The sequence below is a fragment of the Nanorana parkeri genome, unplaced genomic scaffold (assembly GCF_000935625.1).
Source record: "Nanorana parkeri isolate BGI_ZX_2015 unplaced genomic scaffold, ASM93562v1 scaffold78, whole genome shotgun sequence".
Lineage (NCBI taxonomy): Eukaryota > Metazoa > Chordata > Amphibia > Anura > Dicroglossidae > Nanorana > Nanorana parkeri.
Window position 1 is genome coordinate 469,629 of NW_017306346.1, and position 20,799 is coordinate 490,427.

At 39.3% G+C, this 20,799-nt stretch overlaps 1 protein-coding gene across 5 annotated transcripts in view; it reads left to right on the forward strand.

The window, feature by feature from the left end:
• The first annotated feature begins 510 nt into the window (after positions 1-510).
• The window catches only part of NRG1 (neuregulin 1), an 89,622-nt gene continuing 69,333 nt past the window's right edge, over positions 511-20,799 (forward strand). For 4 of the 5 annotated variants that reach the window (XM_018576848.1, XM_018576849.1, XM_018576851.1 and 1 more), the window contains exons 1-2: positions 623-701; positions 1,845-1,963. In XM_018576848.1, the coding sequence (XP_018432350.1) occupies positions 1,936-1,963 (28 nt within the window). In that variant the 5' untranslated portion in view covers positions 623-701; positions 1,845-1,935. Of the gene's footprint in view, positions 702-1,844; positions 1,964-20,799 lie in introns of all 5 variants that reach the window. The other variant, XM_018576852.1, reaches the window with a different exon arrangement.

A 20,799-nucleotide genomic window follows, 5' to 3' on the forward strand; every position in this document is an offset into this window, starting at 1 on the left:
TTTTTAATCCACCAGTGTAGCAAATTGATTAAATCTCCTGATAGGAATCCCGGATCTATACACATGGAGATAGAACCTGTCTTTCCTGGCTCACCTCATGTCAGCATACTGATGGGTCAGCTCCGCCCCTCTGACCCCACAGGACCACCTTCTCAAGTGAATAAAGGCCCGACCCCCCCCTTAGATACCTGTTCTCTTTTTGTCCTCGCTCCAGGCCACAAAGTTCTTCTCTGCAATTCCTCCCTACGGTCCATGTTTGATACTGATGAAATAGCTAGCTGTAGGTAATTCTGGAAGCATACATTACCATACAATACCAGGTTTTACTTATGTCCAGTGGTTAGGAAAATAGCTTTGCCAATAACTAAATGTGCATCTTATGAGTACCTAGAAATATTTATATGCATATTTATTTGAAAGAGAAAGTAAACTGCTTAGAATGTTATTGTGTTTATGTTTAACTCCTAACTTCCTATGATATTGATTCAGTCTGTTTTTTCACTTTTACAGCTTCACCTCCAAGACTAAAAGAGATTAAAAGTCAAATTGTAACGGAAGGAGACAAGCTAATACTCAAGTGTGAAGTGGTATCAGAACAGCCTGGTCTAAAATTTAAGTGGTTCAAAGAAGATAAAGAAATTGGAGGAAAAAATAAAGCAGAGAGCAAGCCAGTCAATATCAAGATACGGAAGAAAAAGTAAGTTTACTTGTGTTTGTTCTTCTTTCTTTTTTCTTGTGGGAGATACAACTGAGATGTCTGGACTATTCACAGTGTCGGCATGAAATAAAAGTGATTACGAAGTGTTATGCATGATCTAAGTGCTAAAAAATAGAAGATACAGTTATGTTCCTTTTGACAAGTATTATTTCACTGGAAGCATTAAAACAAGATATATTCCTAGTATTGTTAGGGGGCCTGCTTTGTGCCCAAGTACCCATTTACAAGCACTTAAAGATTGATACTCTTATTGGGCTTCAACATGATGAATTATATGACATGTCATAGTTTAATGTCTGACTTAAATGTTTATGCAGTTGCATTTTTGTCCACACTCTAGAAATTCTAATAGAAGACTCCAGGACTATTGAAAAGATTTATGGGAGCCTTCATGTATATATAACATCTGCATGTTAACCTTGGTTGCTCTATTAACATTGATGCACATCTGCCTATTCTGCTCGCTGACCATTATAGTGGATACACAGCTTTAGATTCTCAACTTTGAGCACTGCTGGATAGGTTACAGAATATGCTCAGTCTAGAAAGAACTACTTTGACACTGAACCTATTAAAGAGCATTGTTGTCAACAGCTATACATTGACATTATAAAATAGAGATTTATATCTGGTTGTAAGATGTACAACCAGTGGTAATTTTTGATTGTCCTTAGTAATATGCTTGCATTAATCTAGATTCTATATTAAACTAAACCAGTCATGTGAAAAATTAAGTACAACCATGGAAATTGCTTACTTTTTAAAGAAATGTGAACAAGCAACATTAGATCTTTATTCAATCAGTGCCTACAGATAAAGGTGATAAACTTGAATAAAACACGAGGACATTTTGCCTTGTTAATCATTGTTTAGATCAAATAAATGGAACAAAATTGTCCATCTTTACACAACTAGATGATTCTTCTCAGGTGTATGTTCTGTTTATATCGTATTAACCTTGATTACATTCATATAGGTTAGTAGTACTACATTTAATAACTCATACACAATAAATGATTTAAGGTATATGAAATGTGAGACATTCTTTGTATCTCGCTTTCCATCAGCTATATTATTGTAAGATTTTTTTTGATGGCCAATTACTGTAAAATTCTTGATTCCACAGAAAATCTTCAGAGCTCCACATTACATCGGCCTCAGATGCTGATGCTGGAGAATATAAATGTACCGTGTCAAACCAGCTGGGAAATGACAGCATGAGAGTCAACGTCACCATAGCACAACGTAAGAAAACATATTTAATTTTGTTTTTTAAAATAAAGGCTTTTTTATATATGCAATAATATAATATATAATGATTTGATGACTTAAGGAAGAAACATGTTGTTTGTTTGACACATTATTGTGTAGTGGCAATCAAATAAAACATATTTTTCTGATTTTATTTAGCCACTGCTATACAAATACAGTTTTATTCAAGGCAAGCAGAAAAGTGCAATAGCACACAGTGCTTAATAGCTATTCTTCTTTTGTTTATCTTATTTACATCACACTGAACTATAATAGGCTGCTATAAGTTGCTAAACTTCACTCAATACCTTGTTTGATGGTTACATGGAGTAAGGCCAATACAGGAAATAGTACAAGTATATAGGCTTATATAATCATATACCTAGGAATTAGTTTTCCTATGTTTTGTTTATACAATGTTTCCTGCAGTGTCACAGATAGTGTATATAGGGAAGTCCTTTAAAGCAGACCTTTTCCCCCAAACACATAAATCTCCTGTGCATGGAGTTCTGCATACTGATATTTAAAATGAAAGCATTAAATATCTATTTATTTTTTCACTACTTACTGACTAGGCCACCACTGCCTCATAGCTGCTGACTGGGAAGGCAACATCACCAGTGTCTTCCAGGTACACTGCAAGATCTGTGTAGAGAAAAAGGGCTTTTTACTGAGATCTTGCAACATTTTGCAAAATCTTGTCAGATCTCAGGAAAAAGCTTTTTTTTTGTACACAAATCTGACACTGACATCATTGGTCCAACAGAGAGTAAGGAAGGAGCAAGCCAAAAGTGCCTTTTTTTTTCTAAATGGCGGCACAGGTTTGTGACCTGAGAGGAGGACAGATCAGTGAGACTGGGGAGTAACAGAAAACTGAGGCAACTGACTATAAATAACTTCATTGGGTTGGCTACAGAGATTTCTTTTGCAAAGTTAGTGTTATTAAGTGGGGGAGGTTTGTGTTAATTAGAAAACACCTTGCCTAAGTGACTGTAAGACTAATCTACTGTATACACATGAAGATTCTGGTTGTACAAATCCAGTGAAAGAGAACTGTATGCAGGATGATATGTTTAAAATGCTAGTTTAATCAAACCAAAGTCACTGATTTCATTAAGGACTATCTAAAGCCAAAACTTGCTGTTAGTTTTGGATAGACTAAGGAAGGGTTAAAACCGCTGCCATTATTTTTTTTAATGTCCACTGTATGTGTCATTGGGAGATTTCCATTCACTTTCTGCACTGTATACACCAAAAGAAGCAAGAAGAAACCTGTCCACAGATATGGAAAACCTTAGAAAGCTGTCACTGGGATATTTGTCCATATTAGGGGATTTCTTCACTACTACAATTCCAGTGACAGCTGTAGAATGTTGTGTTTCACATTATTTTCAAACCCGGTGACGGTGGTTATTGCAAATGGAGAGAATAAAGCTCCCATGGGGACACAGATAACAGATGAAACTTGACAGGGTTGCTAACTCTTCCCCACTTTATTCTGAACTAGAACAAAAAAACATATTTTTGCAAATTACAGGATTGTTGTACAGTTTAACATTGAAAGGACCCAAAACCAGATCTAAAGCTTCTCTGTTTGGTATCTCATCTGCTGTTTTGCAACATAAGCTGCTAAAAAATAATACTGAAAAATCTGGTGACCAAACACAACCATGTGCCACACATGCTCTCTATCAAAGGGCACCATTAAAGCTGAGCCATCCAATCAGTGGCTCTGCCTGAAAACAGATCCTGTTTTTTGACATAGAGGGTATGAGGCTGATTTACAAGGGAGTTGAGAATCTTAACTCAATCAAAACATTCACTTCATTTATTCAATCATGTGCAGAGCAAATTCTTGTTCACCTTGAATGCTCAATGATGTGTGAATGAATGAGGCAGAAATTTGCTTTTGTCATGATTGGACATTTTATGTGACTCTTCACTCATTTTATTGAGTGAAGTTTCCCAACACCTTTAGTAAATCAGTTTCTCCTTGTCCCACCACCACACTTGTATTAAGGTGCTGGCAGAGGAGGAAACCTAGGCCAGGAACTGCTGACATGTATTAGACAGCTTTGTTTCCCTGATTGGAACCAATGCAGATCTTTTAAAGCACTGATCAGTAGGAAGATTGCATCCCATGAAAGGTGCCGCAGTTTAACCACAGGGATGCTAAAAGCCCTGTTCAATTGGATGGTGACTGTAGAAAGTAGCCTCTTGCAAATGATCCCATGAAATGTGTGAGAAAAAAAATCCTGATTTCTCCTAAGTGACATTATGATCTTTTCATGTTCAAGTTAAAATACCTATACATATTTAAAAGAAGGTTCATAATTATCAACCAGAAAGCGTTTGGAGCGTCTCTCAGCCCTCGTTCACACCTGAACGTTTTGTAGCGCGTTCTACGCTCGACGAACGCTCTACAAAACGCTCAAACATCTAAATCCCATTGTATTCAATGGTTCTGGTTCACACCTTGGCGTATTTCGGCCCGTCCCTAACGCGCTACAAAACGGCCCACGCCTGAAAAGGTACATGTACTACTTTGGGCCGTTCTTGTTGCGCGTTTCCATTGGGATACAGCCAAGTAGCCCTCGGAAACGCACGTTTGTTGCGCGATTTTTTTACCGCGGTAAAAAAACCGTGCGACAACCGTGCAACAGACACGCATATGCAATACGCCTAGGTGTGAACCAGGGCTAAGAGTGCATCATTCATCACTAAGAATGCTATTTTTATGTTCTTATGTACTTGAGTGCAAATACAATGGAGAGTATGTGATATATAATTTATCTGCATGTGCTCTTTGACACAGAAACAATTGTTATTCCCCATATGTACTGCTTTACAGAACAGTGTACAGAAGTAAAACACTTTATTGATAGTAAACAATAGGTGTTCGACATGTCAGGATTTTTAAAAGGGTTAATTAACCTATACTCTCAGAGAATAATGTTTAACAGTAACTTCTAACATGAAGATTTAGTTAAAAAAAACAGAGCAGCTTAAAAATGAATTCCTGTATCAAACCAAATGGGGAGTGTACCTGCAAGCCCAGGATAGTTGGCAGTAATGGGACTGTACAGAATGCTGGGAGAGATGCTGAAGAATATTTATATCTGCCCAGAAGATGGCAGATTTGTTTGGACATGTGAAAAGATAGGGCTCCAAGAGACGCTGCAGTGCTGTATTGCACAACATGATTTAGTTACATGCTGCTTAGACAATGTTATAATGTATATAGCTGACAGTTATGTTTTAGATTAGTGGCAGATTAATTTATTTGCTTCCAGGTTATTAGAAACGGTTTTACACGTGGCCCAGCATTTACAGCATTTGCATGTTCAAGTGTAACTAATGATGGTGCTTAAACCTGCATGCATGAGAACCTCACTGATATCGGTATACCGCTTGCCAGATCATTGCTTCCACTGGCTATTAGAAACAAAAAGATTATTGATTTGTCTTTTCTCTATGTCTATGAGAAAATATTTCCTTTCCTGATACAGTGAAGGAGAGAACAAATCTCCAGTAAGTGAAACCCTTCCTGCAATCATTAGTAAGAGCTGCCGAGGTCAACAATAAGCACCTAGCAGATGATAGGGAGAGGAAGTCATTTTTCTTTTGCATGGAGTACCAATGTGACCTTAGATTAACGCCTGAAGAGCAGTGGCTGAGCAAGACAATACAAGGCCTCTTCTTTGCTCATTTAATTAGAAAAGCACATTAACGTTTTGTATATTATACCCCAAACCCTAGTCTAAAGATATTGTTTGCTCAGCTACATTTTATTTTGTCCTCTCATAACCAAAAACCATTGGTGGCCATAAAGTTCTTTGCCTCATGTGTTATAAATAAGTACATTCAGCATGTGACTTGGCATATTAATTCCCTTTTTTTTGTTCCCAAAGACTAAAATCATGGAAAATATGGTGGTGAACCAAGGGACTGTCTGCTATCCATCTTGATATTATCAAGATGGATGACTAGCCCCCACCTATGTTTCCTTTCCATTCATCCAGGCCTCATACTTACAATGAGACTGTTATTACACAGCTGCTGCAACAACCAATATATACTTTTTTTTTTAAATGCCGGTTTGCATGCATTATGTTTAAGCTAGAGTTGATTGCTATCTTTGTTGCAGTACTTATTTTGCATGCTAGCCTGAGAACATAAAAAAGGGGAATTAATCAAAACTGGAGTAGGCGCAATCTAGAGCAGTTGCCTATAGCCACCAATCAGCTTCTTTCTTCTGTTTGTTCAATTAGGCTTTGAAAATGAAAGATAGAAGCTGACTAGGACAACTGCTTCCGATTCTGTCTTATCCAGTTTTGATAAATTCCCCTCAATGTGCGGTTTGAGCTCACTGATCTACCCTGTGACTGGCAACATTTAAAGAAAGTCAGTTATCTATTAGCATGACTTTAAACAGGAACATATCTGTACCATTCCTTTGGGTATCTCATGAGCATGAAATCAAAAGTACTTAGTTATGCACTTCTAGACTTTAGCTTGGGACGTCAAGTTGTACCTCACCTAACTGAGTATTGTATAAAATGCTACTAAAGCTACAAGAAGCTGGAAAAACGCATTTCCCTTTGCATGATTCACATATTGCCATTCATAAAAACTTGAATCAGACGTTGCTTTTGCTATATGGGTATGTCTCACTTAAGTTTATAGGACGTTAGTCTGCAGGCCTTATATTTGTTTTACTGGCCCGGGCTGTAGACGGCATGGGAGGCTGCAGCTGTTGGGTGAGGAAAGTACAGACCTGCAAGGTGGGGAAGGCAGCTAGTAGACTTAAAGGAGAACTATGGGGTTAGGGCTTTTCCTCATAGTTCTCCTTAGGGTAACGGGAGGACACAAACCAGCATCCTCCCGTCACCCTAAGCTCAGTATACCGCGAGCTGCAGCTCACGGTATACTGAGACGTCGCAGTATTACGCAAGCTGCAGCTCGCGGTATACTGAGACGCCGCAGCTGAGACATATCCCGACAATTATGTTTGGATCCGCCCAGCTGCGTGAGTGACAGCTGGCTCTGCCAATCTAGAGGCAGAGCCAGCTGTAACCGCCCCCTCCCCGTCCGTTCGGGGAGGGGGGAATCCAGCCCCTCCCCTGTCACGGCAAAGAGCTGTGACAGGATCGAGAAGTGAGCGAACGCCGGTATGTCTTCGCTCACTTCCCAATCTACTGAGCCGACCTGTTACAGTCTCATTGTCACAGGTCGGCTAGAACTATGAGGTGAGTGTAAAGCACTCACCTCATAGTTCTCCATTAAGGGAGTATAAAGGAGTGGACTGGGAGGATTTTTTTTTTTTTTAATAGGTGAACATGTATTTTTTACTCCTATACTCTATTGGTTCATTGTGTCCTTCTTGAGGTCATGTGAACAAAACCTAGACCTGTAAACGTGTGATCAGCATTCACTGCTCTATAAATATGCCCCATAACGTTATGTTAACATTTGAGCATATATTCACTTCAGAAAGTCCTTCTCTTAATATTTAGCCAGTTTTAGAAAAGTACACTGTGAAAGGAGCTGGTTGTCCGACTGAATGATCCAGGCAGCACAACGCACACACCCTCCTGATTAGCCTGACCTGTAAATGTCTGTAGCATGCCTTTCCTACCTCTCTCTATAGACTAGGGATGCACCGATACTAGTATCGATATCGGTGCCGATTCCGAGTATTTGGAGCTTTATACGCCACCTGGCTTCCTGAATGGGACTTCCATTACTCGGTAATTGGTATCGGCGAGTACTGGAAAAAAATTATCGGTACTCGTACTTGGTACCAAAATACCGGTATCGGTGCATCCCTACTATAGACCTAAACATGAATAGCTCCTTCATGTATTAACTGTCATAAATACTTAAAGGTGATTGGTTTGTTTTTGCAAGTTCAACCTTCAGCTAGTGTTTGTGGAAGGCTTTACTGGTAGCCAGACCCTAACATAGATGTGGACAGCTGTGTAGAGTGTGGAAGAGCAGTAAAAACAGCCCAAACACCTCTTTGATGATAACCAGATAAAAATGTCCAGGCTTATTTCACATTTATTTAATCTTGGTGCTTAAAAGCCCAATGCATTCTTATGTTTCCAGAGATTTTGATTAAATTGTTGATATTTAGCTACTTTATGCTGAAAATGAATTTTATTCTTTATCTGTATCGGTCTTATGACAGACTGTAATTTGTAATGCACAAAGCTGCTTGAAACTGGCGATGCTGAGTAACCAGAGACTTGCCAAACTGCAGCATCATCTACAATGTGACCTTGACGGGACACAAGCATTTCTGAAACCAATCAGGAAAATGAGATGATAAGACTTCTAATGCATTACAATCAGTGCCACGACAGTAAAGACTCTAAGTAAGCACAGACAGCCTGAAAAACTGTAATGTAGTAACTCGCATATCCCTTTTTAGTAATTGTCTTGTGAATTGAAGCACAGGTGAATTTTAGTAACTGATTCAGTGATAATTCAGCAGATTTCTAATAGTACCAAAATGTGCTTCTGAAACATACCGTATGTAAAAAGAAAACTCTGCATAAGAAATGATGACTAAAATCGGTCATGCTGTTAAAACTAGTCACGTTGTTGGAAGTAACTGCAGCAATAATACAGTAAGTATTTGGTCCCTATAACCAGTGTGACACTGTAAACTATAATAACCTTGTTACTTTAAGGTTCCTAAAAAAAACACATGACCATGCATTAAGATTGGATGAAAATAGGTTTAAAGTAGTAATAAATGCTCAGTTTTTTTTTTTTATTATAACAAATCTGGATCAAGCACCATCAGTTGTCCACCTACTAGCTTGGAGAAGGAATTAAAGAGGAGTTGGGAGTAGGGAATTAGCTTACCTTGCTGTGTCTGTGTGTTTATAGAGACACAGCTTAGTAGCATTCACAAGTGTGGCTCCATAGGACTCTGCAAGGGAAAGGAGCCAACATAAAACAGGATATCAGGGCCAGTGTTCAAGGAACCATCTGATTCTACAGGAAGCTAAAACTTTCAAACATCAAGGAGCAACTTCCGTTGTAAGTGATTTAACCAGTATTTGAAATAGTTTAAAAACCTTTTGACTTTAATATCACTTTAATATGAGCATAATATCAGCATAATATACAGTGCTATAGGGATTCCTAAATTTGATAGGTGATTAATCCAGGCATTTATCCAATTGCCAGTATGAGGGTCCGACAGGAAGAATTTTGCACCCTCTTAAAGCAAATTGGCCTTTGCTTGTGTTTTATTGCCTTCTTTTGGATCAAACACATAAAACTGAAACAGAAGTTGCAGTTGATGAGCTTGTGTCTTTTTTTCAACCTTATCAGCTATGTAACTATGACATGCATGAAAAACGAACTGCTATGTTGTACGATATGGGTGGAAGGTGACCACTGGAAGGTGATAAATGTCACTGCACTGAGGCTGAGCTAAGTATGACATCTTAACAGCCCCAAAAACAAGAGCGATCAATCATTTTTATTCCAGCATTTTCAGGACTAAATGCCCAGCACTTTTGCGTGTTGAAGTTTGCTTTCTGAACTAACGTTTCTTAAAGCATGCAGAAAACAATAGGTCCCCCTGCACTCCTTACAGCGCTTCCGGTCCAAGTGGCAATAGTGGTGCTCACAGTGACAATCACGGATGGCGCCGTGCCCAACAGTCTATGAATGATGGAAATCACCAGCAATCCATAAATGAAATGAGAAAAATGTCCATTTATTTGTACAAAACGTCACAAATATCGCATAATCCAGTGTTTCGGGACCACACAGGTCAGGGCAGAGATGTGACCCTCAGTGCAGTGACATTTGTCACCTTCCAGTGGTCACCTTCCACCCATATCGTACAACATAGCAGTTCGTTTTTCATGCATGTCATAGTTAATTTCGGTTAACATTTTTGGAAATCATTCAGATGCAATCAGACTGTAATATACTATCTGCTATTTGTTGATATGATTTAGCTCGGCTGCTTATTCTCAAACATTGTTTCCAGAGCACTATACTTGCTGCAGTTTTTCTGCGTTTTATAAAAGAAGGCTCATCACATGCGGTCAGGCGCTACTTAGCAGCAGTTGATGTTGTAAGATTAAAGTCTGTCCCCTTTAATAGTTCTATCAAGTTATAGTAACAAGATATCTAGGTCAGCAGGGCGCTGTTCATCCAAGTGGTGCTGAAACCTTCTAGAAAGGAGCTGCTGAACAATGAAAGTCCTCAATACATTGCCTTTTATTGATGGCCACTTGGGGCAGATGGAGTCACCTGCAGATTTGTGGCTGCTTCCCTTCCTGTCGGTGTATCCATTTTACTTTAGATTACGGGGGAGAAGGGTGGGGAGGATAGCAAGCTGATACTTGCCAATGAACGCGACCACTTAGTGTCACTGTAAAACATGTTTCCTCATTCATTTCATGAACAGAAGAGCTTGGCAGGTTCAATTTTCTAATGCAGGAGTATAATTAGCACATCTGTGTTATCGTTTGTATGCAGCCCTGCCTCTATTTGCTGCCGCTGTTCTCTCTAATCTGTATGCTGTGGAAATGAATGAGGCAGAGCAGGGCTTGTTATAAGACATGCATTCAGCAGGTTAAATGATTACACAGCTATAATTTTGGTATCTTGGCTAATCATTTTAAAGCCTGCACATTTCTGCCCATGAGGTTGAATGTATGCAGAGTATGGCGAAGTACAGAGAGGATTCCATTATCATAGCCAGTATAGTGCAGTATATTATACTTTCCATTAACATATATATAACAATGAAACTAGAATGGTCATTTATTCTTACAATTAAAATATTGAAAAGTACATGAGCTCGATGATCTGCCCTGTTTCTATACATGAAAATATCACTGAATTTTATATTTATGTTATAGGCAGTCTCTATGCATGCCTACACATTATCAGTGCAAGCTTGAAACACTCATTATATACGATTTGTGCCCTGATCTGCTTGGGTACCATTTAGTGTAAATGATTGCAAGCATGCACTTCTAGCAGCACCTTCATGTATAAGAATATTAGTGACACAGGAAGTAGCCACAGTAGCAGTAGAGCAGAGGAGCAGCATGCAGTTTTACAGAAATGTCAGCCATTTTTTCATTCACGATTTGTTGGCCTTAATAGAGTAGCACATGAGTAGGCAACCTTGGCACTCCAACTGCTGTAGAACTACGAGTCCCATAAGGCATTGCACCCACAGGCATGACATCCAGAGGCATGATGGAATTTGTAGTTTCACCACAGGTGTAGTGCCAAGGTTGCCTCCCCTTGAAGTAGCACCTTTGTCCTAGCATGGGTACATCTGTGAAGAATATGGTTATCCAGAGTAATGGATTGCATCATCGTGCTGTGTTCCACAGCATCATTGTCCCTCATTTAAATCTAAAGATTAGACATGTGCTCTGCTCACTGTATTGAGGGTCATCAGCCTTTGATTTAGTATTGTAGGTGTAGGGTGCATGACAGCCTTTACCTCAACTAATCCTGGGAGCTGTAGTAGTTTCCTTTATAATATACATTTTCTTGCATTCTTATATGCCCCTTGCCCACCCATAAAAATGTCACATATTTTTACTCTCCATATCAATAATCGGCTTTTATGAAGACTTACAGCTTACAATGACTTGCACTTTTCCTGAATAAACTGCATTGTGCTGGCATATACTGCAGGTGAGAGTCGCTCTTTTTTGTTTTATTAACCGTTATTACTGTGCTATTTTTTTGGCATAATTCTGCTCTATTCCATCTCCTAATGCACTGGCAAGATTCCTACTGCCAATAGCTGGATCTCACCACTGCAGTAGTAAGTAAGATAGCCTCTGCAGCTATTTAAATTATGCATCCCACTTCCTGTAACTACATGAGCTTGCAGGCTGATTAGAATTTTTTTATTGGAGGTTATAGAAACGATCAGTATGTATTATGCTATAAGAAATATCTAGTAACAGTTATTTGTGGTATTTATTTTATATGTATTATCTATTTTTTAGCCAGAGTAATGGTAGAGTAAATGTGAATTCCTTTCCTTTTGTATTCCTTGATCTGAATGATCTATTATATCTATATCAAATGTGATATAAGTATATTTAGTAACATGTAGGGAAACAAAACATAAACCATATATACAGTATATAAACACACTATATTGCCAAAAGTATTGGGACTCCTGCCTTTACATGCACATGAAATTTAATTGCATCCCAGTCCTTGTCTGTAGGGTTCAATATTGAGTTGGCCCACCCTTTGCAGCTATAACAGCTTCAACTCTTCTGGGAAGGCTGTTCTCAAGGTTTAGGACTGTGTCTATTGGAATGTTTGACCATTCTTCCAGAAGCGCATTGGTGAGGTCAGGTACTGATGTTGGACGAGAAGGCCTGGCTCGCAGTCTCCGCTCTAATTCATCCCAAAGGTGTTGAGGTCAGGACTCTGTGCAGGCCAGTCAAGTTCCTCCACCCCAAACTGACTCATCCATGTCTTTATGGACCTTGCTTTGTGCACTGGCGCGCAGTCATGTTGGAACAGGAAGGGGCCATCCCCAAGCTGTTCCCGCAAGATTGGGAGCATGAAATTGTCCAAAATGTCTTGGTATGCTGATGCCTTAAGAGTTCCCTTCACTGGAACTAAGGGGCCAAACCCAACCCCTGAAAAACAACCCCACACCATTATCCTCCTCCACCAAACTTTACACTTGTCACCACGCACTCAGACAAGTACCGTTCTCCTGGCAACCTCCAAACCCAGACACGTCCATCGGATTGCCAGACAGAGAAGCGTGATTCGTCACTCCAGAGAACACGTCTCCACTTCTCTAGAGTCCAGTGGCGGCGTGCTTTACACCACTGCATCCGACGCTTTGCATTGCACTTGGTGATGTAAGTCTTGGATGCAGCTGCTCGGCCATGGAAACCCATTCCATGAAGCTCTCTACGCACTGTTGTTGTGCAAATCTGAAGGCCACACAAAGTTTGGAGGTCTGTAGGTATTGACTCTGCAGACAGTTGGCAACTTCTGCGCACTGTGCACTTCAGCATGCGCTGACCCCTCTCTGTCATTTTACTTGGCCCACCACTTCGTGGCTGAGTTGCTGTTGTTCCCAGTTGCTTCCACTTTGTTATAATACCACTAACAGGTGACCGTGGAATATTTAGTAGCAAGGAAATTTCACGGAACACCTGAATCCAATGAGAGCAAATTTTTTGTAGAAAAGCACCACCCAAATAAGGCTGTAGCAGTGCGAGCGATGAGTCTGTTTAACGACAACGCAAGGTCACATTGGATAGATTCCTTGTTTATAAGTCATTGTCTAGAGATAGCAGTGATTCCGTTAGTGATAGTGAAAGTCGTCCTACACAATAATCCTCCTCTCTCTTGTCCCCCTCACACCGGCCACGAAGGTACTGGTAATTGGTTTATTTTTCTTTTATATTTTGTAGAGTATAAAACTAGTCATTTTCATATGCAACATAAAAGAATAACTTGGCCCAAACTGATAAGGGCCTTATACCTGGAAATTAGTTTGTTGTATGAATCACATTTGACCCTCGAAAGAGTGGGTCTGATGCTAAGAATGCACATTAACATCCCGATAGCATTGATTGTGATAACTGGCTGTTTCTGATGACCCAAAGGGTCTTACCAAATGCTTTAGGCCGTTGTACTTGTTCGTTATTACACAGGAAGATTTCAAGCTTGTTTGCACATGCACTTCTGTAGTCACACAGCCCCAGTTATAGGCAGATATTTCCCATCCATCTTTCATGGGGATATATTGGTCTTTCCGTGCACCCTCTATATCTACCTCAATAATGTATCAGTTCACAAATCTCTAGGACATGTTTTCCTCTGCACTGAGAGCAAGATGTCAACAGCAGTAGGTCATAGTCCCTATCTTTTTTTTTCATTATGAATCTGCCAAGTAAAGTGCATGTACACACAAAGTTTTTTTAAATTATTTATTTAGTTATGGATAGAGTGTTATAACTCCTGCTTGGTTTTTACTGAACTACCAGTGTCTGTCCCACAAATGTCTTGGACAAGTTTTCAATCACTAATAGTTTTAGTCTTACAGACTATATGATTTAGGATACTGAAATCAGTGTAGCTGAAAAGCTATGCTCACCCTACTCTCTACTTCACAAGTATCTGATATGATGTGTGTTGATATATATGTGTGACACTGCCTGTAAAATTAATTATAATGTTCATACAGAATAGACAATCTTGATGAGAATTGTCAGACAATCTACATAGCAGATGCAGTGGTTTACTGTTGTCAGATACTGGTGTTTAGTAGTTGAGGCAAGGAGCCTACTCACACAATTGCTTTCAAAATAAATCTTGGTTTATGCTGTTTTAGTGGTTTCCAACCCCTTATCCACCTAGGGGGCTATTTTGTGCATACTCTATTATTCCTCCTAACGCCTGGCTTATCCCCCGCACAGTTTATGAAAGCCACCATGACATTCCAGTCAGTATATACAGTATCTCTTTAAGTACATCTAAAGACTTTTGTATGACAGTGTACACTATCCAAAATCCAGTGGCAGCTCAACAGTTATTTGTGGGACTTTGGAGGGGGACTAAGAGAAAACTGTGGTAGAGGTACTTATAATTAAGTGTTGTGGCACATATTTTTTAATGGCCTGCCATAGTTTTATTTTAAACTTTGTGCATGATGATGTATGGAAACGTGTCTTTCTGTTGCTGAGTGAGGATCAGATCAATAGTGGCGTGGGTCAACTTTACATGAGAAGGTAGTGGTGGGTACCACCTGAAACATAGTTCTAATTAATGAATTGGGCGTCCCTGCTTACATAGAAAATTAAGTGCACCCTCTATATTAAGCAAGTGACCTTTAAAAAGAATGTTTGCTTTCTTGGGCCCTAGCCATTTATTATTTCTAACGAAAAAAGAAAGTATCATTTTTATTTTGCTGAGGTCAACACAATTTACAATCGCAGTTGGAATATTAATACATTACTGTTATCTGATTTATAGTAGCCTGTGGTGTTATGTGCTATGATAGGATATTATGCAACTTCCTGGCCTGGTGTGTCGTTGCTGTGCAATTTCCTGAAAAACCTGCAATATCATTGTATTACATTACAATGCAGGCCATTGGCCATAAATGTTTTGCTATGTGATGGAACATTACACATTATCATCATGTATGCTCTTCATCTAAAGTTCCCTCCTATATGTTCTCTCATGTTAAGCAGCAATACTCAGCTAATGCAAAGTTTTATTCAGATTTGTATTGCATTGTTGTATTTGTCGTGGGTAGAGCATTGCGGCCAGCCCTGCCCAGTTGTTCATTGGCCGGGACCTCCTAGAAGACTCTGGCAGATGCCGGCCAATAGGAAACAGTTGGGCAGAGCTAGCTGGCTGTGGTCGCATGTGGTCAGGTCGGCATGCAGCGTTTTTATTTCTTTTCTTTTAAATATTTTTATGTATTTTTTTATTTTCCTATTTTTTAAAGTTCTTAAATTATTTATCAACTTTTTTTTTAACATTCTTTTCACTTATTCGGGAGTACCGAGCAGAATAACCAAGCCAAATGCTGCTCTGCGTCATTCGGCTATTCACTCACTGCTGTTCGGCCCCTATGAGAATAGGGGCGAATGGCAGCAAGTGAGCTGCCGGAGCTTTTGCTCAGCTGATCCTGATGTTGGATTGGCTGAGTTGAACTCCTTCTGTACTTCAGCTCAGCCGAACATGCAGAGCATGTTCGGCTGATTTTAGCCGATGTACGGCTGAAATCAGCCGTACGAGACTAAAGTGAATAGCCGAACAGCATTCGGCTCTATTCACTCGGCTGCCTTCGGCAGCTTTGTGAATAACACCCTAAGTGTATATATTTTGCTGTCTCTATCTCACAATTTTCCTTCACCTCCTGAACCAGAGACACAATGGGAATTAAAACAAAATCTCTACAAGGAGACAACTCCTTTTTTTACTAGACAGGTGTCCCAATTGAAAAATTTCCATTTCACTTTTTGTTTTGGTGACAACTTGTAAAGCCTATCTCCAGGAAAAAAAAACCCTTGCAATGAGGCTACCCCCCACACTGCAAGGCTCCCATACCCTCTTCCCCCCTATGCTCCGGTGATCGAAGACCTGCTGGCTTCATCAAGTCTAATGCAGGGCCCATAGACCTGCATTGTATGTGAGGATGCTGAAGAACACTCCACAAGCAGGCGCAAAGGGGAGAGAGGTGAGCACAAATTGTCAGGGGAAGGAGGATCAGGTAAAAAAAAGACCTTTCCACAATACCCCGGACATAAACAAGCATTTAACGCTTTCAGAGCATTGATTGGCCATACTGCAAGTATAGCTTTTTTTCACTAAAGATAGGTTTTACATTTAGAATTACATATACTTTCCTATCATACATATAGTTTTTTTAATTGTTTGTAAATGCCTGTGCATGGAAGGAAAGGCTTCATAGACTCTGATGACTTCTGTGTACATACTCCTGCACATCTCATTTACAGAATGCCAGTAAAAAATGCCAGTTAAATTACCATATACTCATATTCGGTAACCTTCAATGGTAACTGTACCATATAAAAATAAAAAAATGCTAAAATAATTTTCATATCTGATAGTAAACCGCAGCATCCATGGTTATCTGCAGTTCATATTACATTATTTTTATGAACTGATATCTAGTAACAGTGACTTATGTCAGTAACATGTACTAGGAATCCTATAGGACACTAAAAAGCCTTCTTTCAAACACACCATTAATGACATATGGTACATGTCCTCATTGTGTTTAAAAAAAAACATTGTATAGTGGCTGAAAAGCACCTCAATGAACGCTTGACTTTTTTTTACTATAATCTCAGGATCAAATTAACAAGTTGCATAAAAATGTAGTGTTTCCTAAGTCAATGTTCCCTTGGAGTTAAAATGAGAAGTTAGCTTTGTCAAACAGGAGATACAGCACACTGCAGGGATCCATTTATCAAAGGATAGCAGTGTCTTTGTCATAGGCCCTTCAGCTATGAAGACATCTTTTGTACCAGGTCCGACTTAGATTAGGATAAGCACACAAAATTCTGCTTAATAAAACGTGTAAGGGCTGAGACTGCAAATATGAAACACTTTACTTTTAAAATCATAATGCACGTTTTAATTAGTATTCAGAGCCAATTTGACACTGCATCTTGTATTGCTTGCACAATGTTTTTGGAGATGCTAAATTCCCAACTAGCTGCCCTTTTTCTAGCTGCATCAGTCCAAGCAAAACCATTATTCAACAATGAAAAACACAAATGTAACGTTAGCCACATCAAAAATTGCGTAGTACCGAGCCTTGTTCACATATTTTAGTTTTACATGGAAGCAAAGTTGCAAATATATATATTTTTTAGAAATACAGAAAATGCATTTTGTATTCTTTATTGTCAACTTTGGTGTACTTTGGTCTATTTCAAAGAAAACACAAATGTTGGCAGCACAGTGGCGTAGTGGTTAGCATGTTCTCCCTGTACTTGCGTGGGTTTCCTCCAGGTACTCTGCTTTCCTCCCATACTCCCAAGACATGCTGGAAAGTTAATTGGCTCCTGTCTAAAATGGCCCTGTATGCATACATGTCAGATAGGGGCCTTAGATTGTATGCTCCTTGAGGACAGGGACCGATATGAATGTGCAATATGTAAAGCACTGCATAAAATGTTGGCACTATATAAATACCAATAATAAATAAAATAAAAATATCGATATAAGCTTTTTCACTGTAGCAGATTAAGGAGCAATGTTCAGTGGAGTACCCAGATACTCTAAAAATAGATTTTAGTTTGCAATAATGAGGCCAGTAAGTGGTGTTTGGTTGATTTTGGACTATTGTATTGAATGAAAATAACTTTGGCATCAGTATTATTGAGATGGCAAATTAGCACCAAACCGTGAAATATAATTCTGAATGGTTGTTGTGTATGAATGCACTTTGTTGCTCTTTGTAATTTGTTATGAAATTAGCCAGTAGGAGTTTTACTGGTATTGGTCTACATTCAGCTGTGCATTGCATTAAGCAGGGCTTTTTATCCTATAAAATGCTTTAAATCTGATCATAATTGCTTTCCTTCGCTCCAGCACATTCCTTCATTTTTCTCTAAAGCATCATGTGTGGGCAGTCCTGTTAAAATGCATCCAAATCTTCTGATATTCATGGTCTAATGTCAGGTTTTTCCTTTTGAATTCCACTTGTTTAGTGCAGAGATTTTCTACCTACAGGCGGTAATAACACCAGTGTCTATTTCAGTTCCATGTGAAAAGGATGTGAAATTTATGTGGGTGTATTAATTTGTAAGTCAGTCTGTGTTAACGGGTGGCTTTCCTTTACAGTGCCTATTCTAGATGTGAACATTGTGCAGCTGGCCTGTGGAATGTAACACTCAACATCTAGAAAGATGTAAATTACATCATAAGCATTATTGCACAGCTCGTTTCATATATAGGTAGCCTACATTTGTGTTCAGTATTGATTAAAGGGAGATTAATACATTTTTTTAAATTAATTATATGTACCTCCCTGCTCAGTTTTGGCATAGATAGGTCTTGGGCTGCAATAATTCTGGGATCTTAAATTTGCAGGTTGTACACTAGGTGTTGGTCCCCTAAAGGTTTCTAGGGAAATCTGTGGTACATATGAAAGTTATGATGCAGGCTGAAGGTTTTGGATGTTTTTTTATAGTGTCATTTCACAGCTGAAGACCTGACGTTCAGGGTTATGAAGGTGATACCTGCCATGCCCTTTAACAAGAATCCAGTTGATAATTCTTGTTGAAATCTCATATGTTAAAACTTCTCTTTACCAGTAAGTTCTAGTTAATTTTTACAGTGTTAAATATAAATTGGCTTGGGGTCTTGTAAATTAGATTCTGAGCACAAAAAGAGTGTGCCCTTGCTACTCAAAGCAGCTTACTGTCTCCTCCCTCATAGCTGTATTGCTGACCGAACATATGTATCTGTCTAAAATAAACCTGCACAAAGTACACAGTAAACAGTAGCATTGGGTATGTGACTGCATAAGTCTCTTGCTGCAGAACCTCTTATTTAGACACTCTCTGGAGCCTCCAAAGTTGGCTTTGCAAATATCGACTTTCTCAAGCTCACAGTCTAGGAATGGGCAGGCAGTTACTGACGTCACACACAGTTGGCGTAGGTTCTGGCTCTCAGCCAACTGCACTGCTCTACTTACTGCAAGCAGCTGCAGTTTGACAGCGAAGTTCCTGGTGGAAGCCACTGTAACTCAAACAGGGAGGGCTGGGGAGGGGGCTGTGCTGACTACAGAAGATGCAGGAATGCCATGTGTCAACACAGCATCCTGTATCTCCCAGAAGAAAGAGTTGAGACACAAATTGACCACCATAGCACGGATCTACATACATGCATGGCATGGTTATATTAGAAAAGGGAGGAAGGAGGACTGACAGGATCACCAGATATTTATCAGGAAATTAAGCAAACAACAGAAAACAGACTACATTGATTAAGATCAAAATGGACACAGAGACACATGGATTAAATAACAAAAATGGGTATAACATACAATTTAGCAGTACAATGTACCCTGCCCTTCATGTGACAATATTTAGGGCTGTTGATAGGTTGCTTAGTCACCAAGCTTTGTGTTCTGGGACAGGAAGGGTGCCTCATCTCCACTGGGTGAAAGTGAAGAGACTGTGGAGGTCTCAGGGTGGCACAGGAGCAAGGGATTCTACAACATGAGGAATGTGCTGACAGCTTACACTACCTGCTGCTGCTTTATAATTTTATTTTACACACAGGTTTCTTTTAAGTTATGCATATGTATTTCTCACTTTTTAGTCAGACTTTATGCAGCACAGCGAAAAATTAACAACAGATCTAGATAATATTATTACGGTGGATAGATTTGCATAAAATAACGTAATTTTGCAGTTATAAACCTGCAGTTATATTATGTCTCCTACATGCTATTGTTGCTAGCATTACCTTTTGCCATTACCTAGCTTGGTTCTAGATATGAAAATTTGGTACTTTCCTTTGCTATTTTAGGTTGTAGTTATATTAGGGAAAAGTCAAGGTAAACAAAAGATTATTTCTCCAAGGCAAACATTATCCTGTTGACTTACATAATCCAAATGTCAGTGATGTCATGGGAGTTTCAGACATTCCTGAATAAGTACATGTGCTTGTACACATTAATTACATTCCTGACATAGTACATAGTTCAAAGGGAAACAATAAGGTTTAGCATTTAGCAGTTTATTATATGCAATATGGTAAAGTGAACACAGGTAGAAAGAGGAGGGTCAGAGGCTTCCTTAACACACCTTCTGGAGGTTTATACAGGCACTGTATGGATGTGTTCACTTCAGAATGTTTTTTTCTTTTTTTAATGATCAATGCACTTTAATAAATTGAGGTCTGACAATGAACCTGTAAGTTGGCCAACAAAGCAACAGGTTCGCTTTAATGGCAGTCTTCAGAGCAGCTTATACTCATCTTCCCTGCACTCTCTTGTCACTCCATTTGCCCCTGGAAGCCAGGAGAAGAAGCCGTGTGCCATCTACAATTTGCAATTTATAGTTTACCACAGACCTGAGGACTGTCTCCTGCCCTATGTGACAGTTCATGGTGCCTGAACGGCCAATTGCCAAGCACCAGTGCTATTATTTTGGAAGGAGGGAAGTGTGTTGCATGCATTTCCCATACCCAGAAATAGTGGCTACACCACAATGGAGCAAAAGTGAGTATAATCTACTGTGAGGGCCAGCATTAAAATGGTCCTGTTGTGGCTTTGCATATTTCCT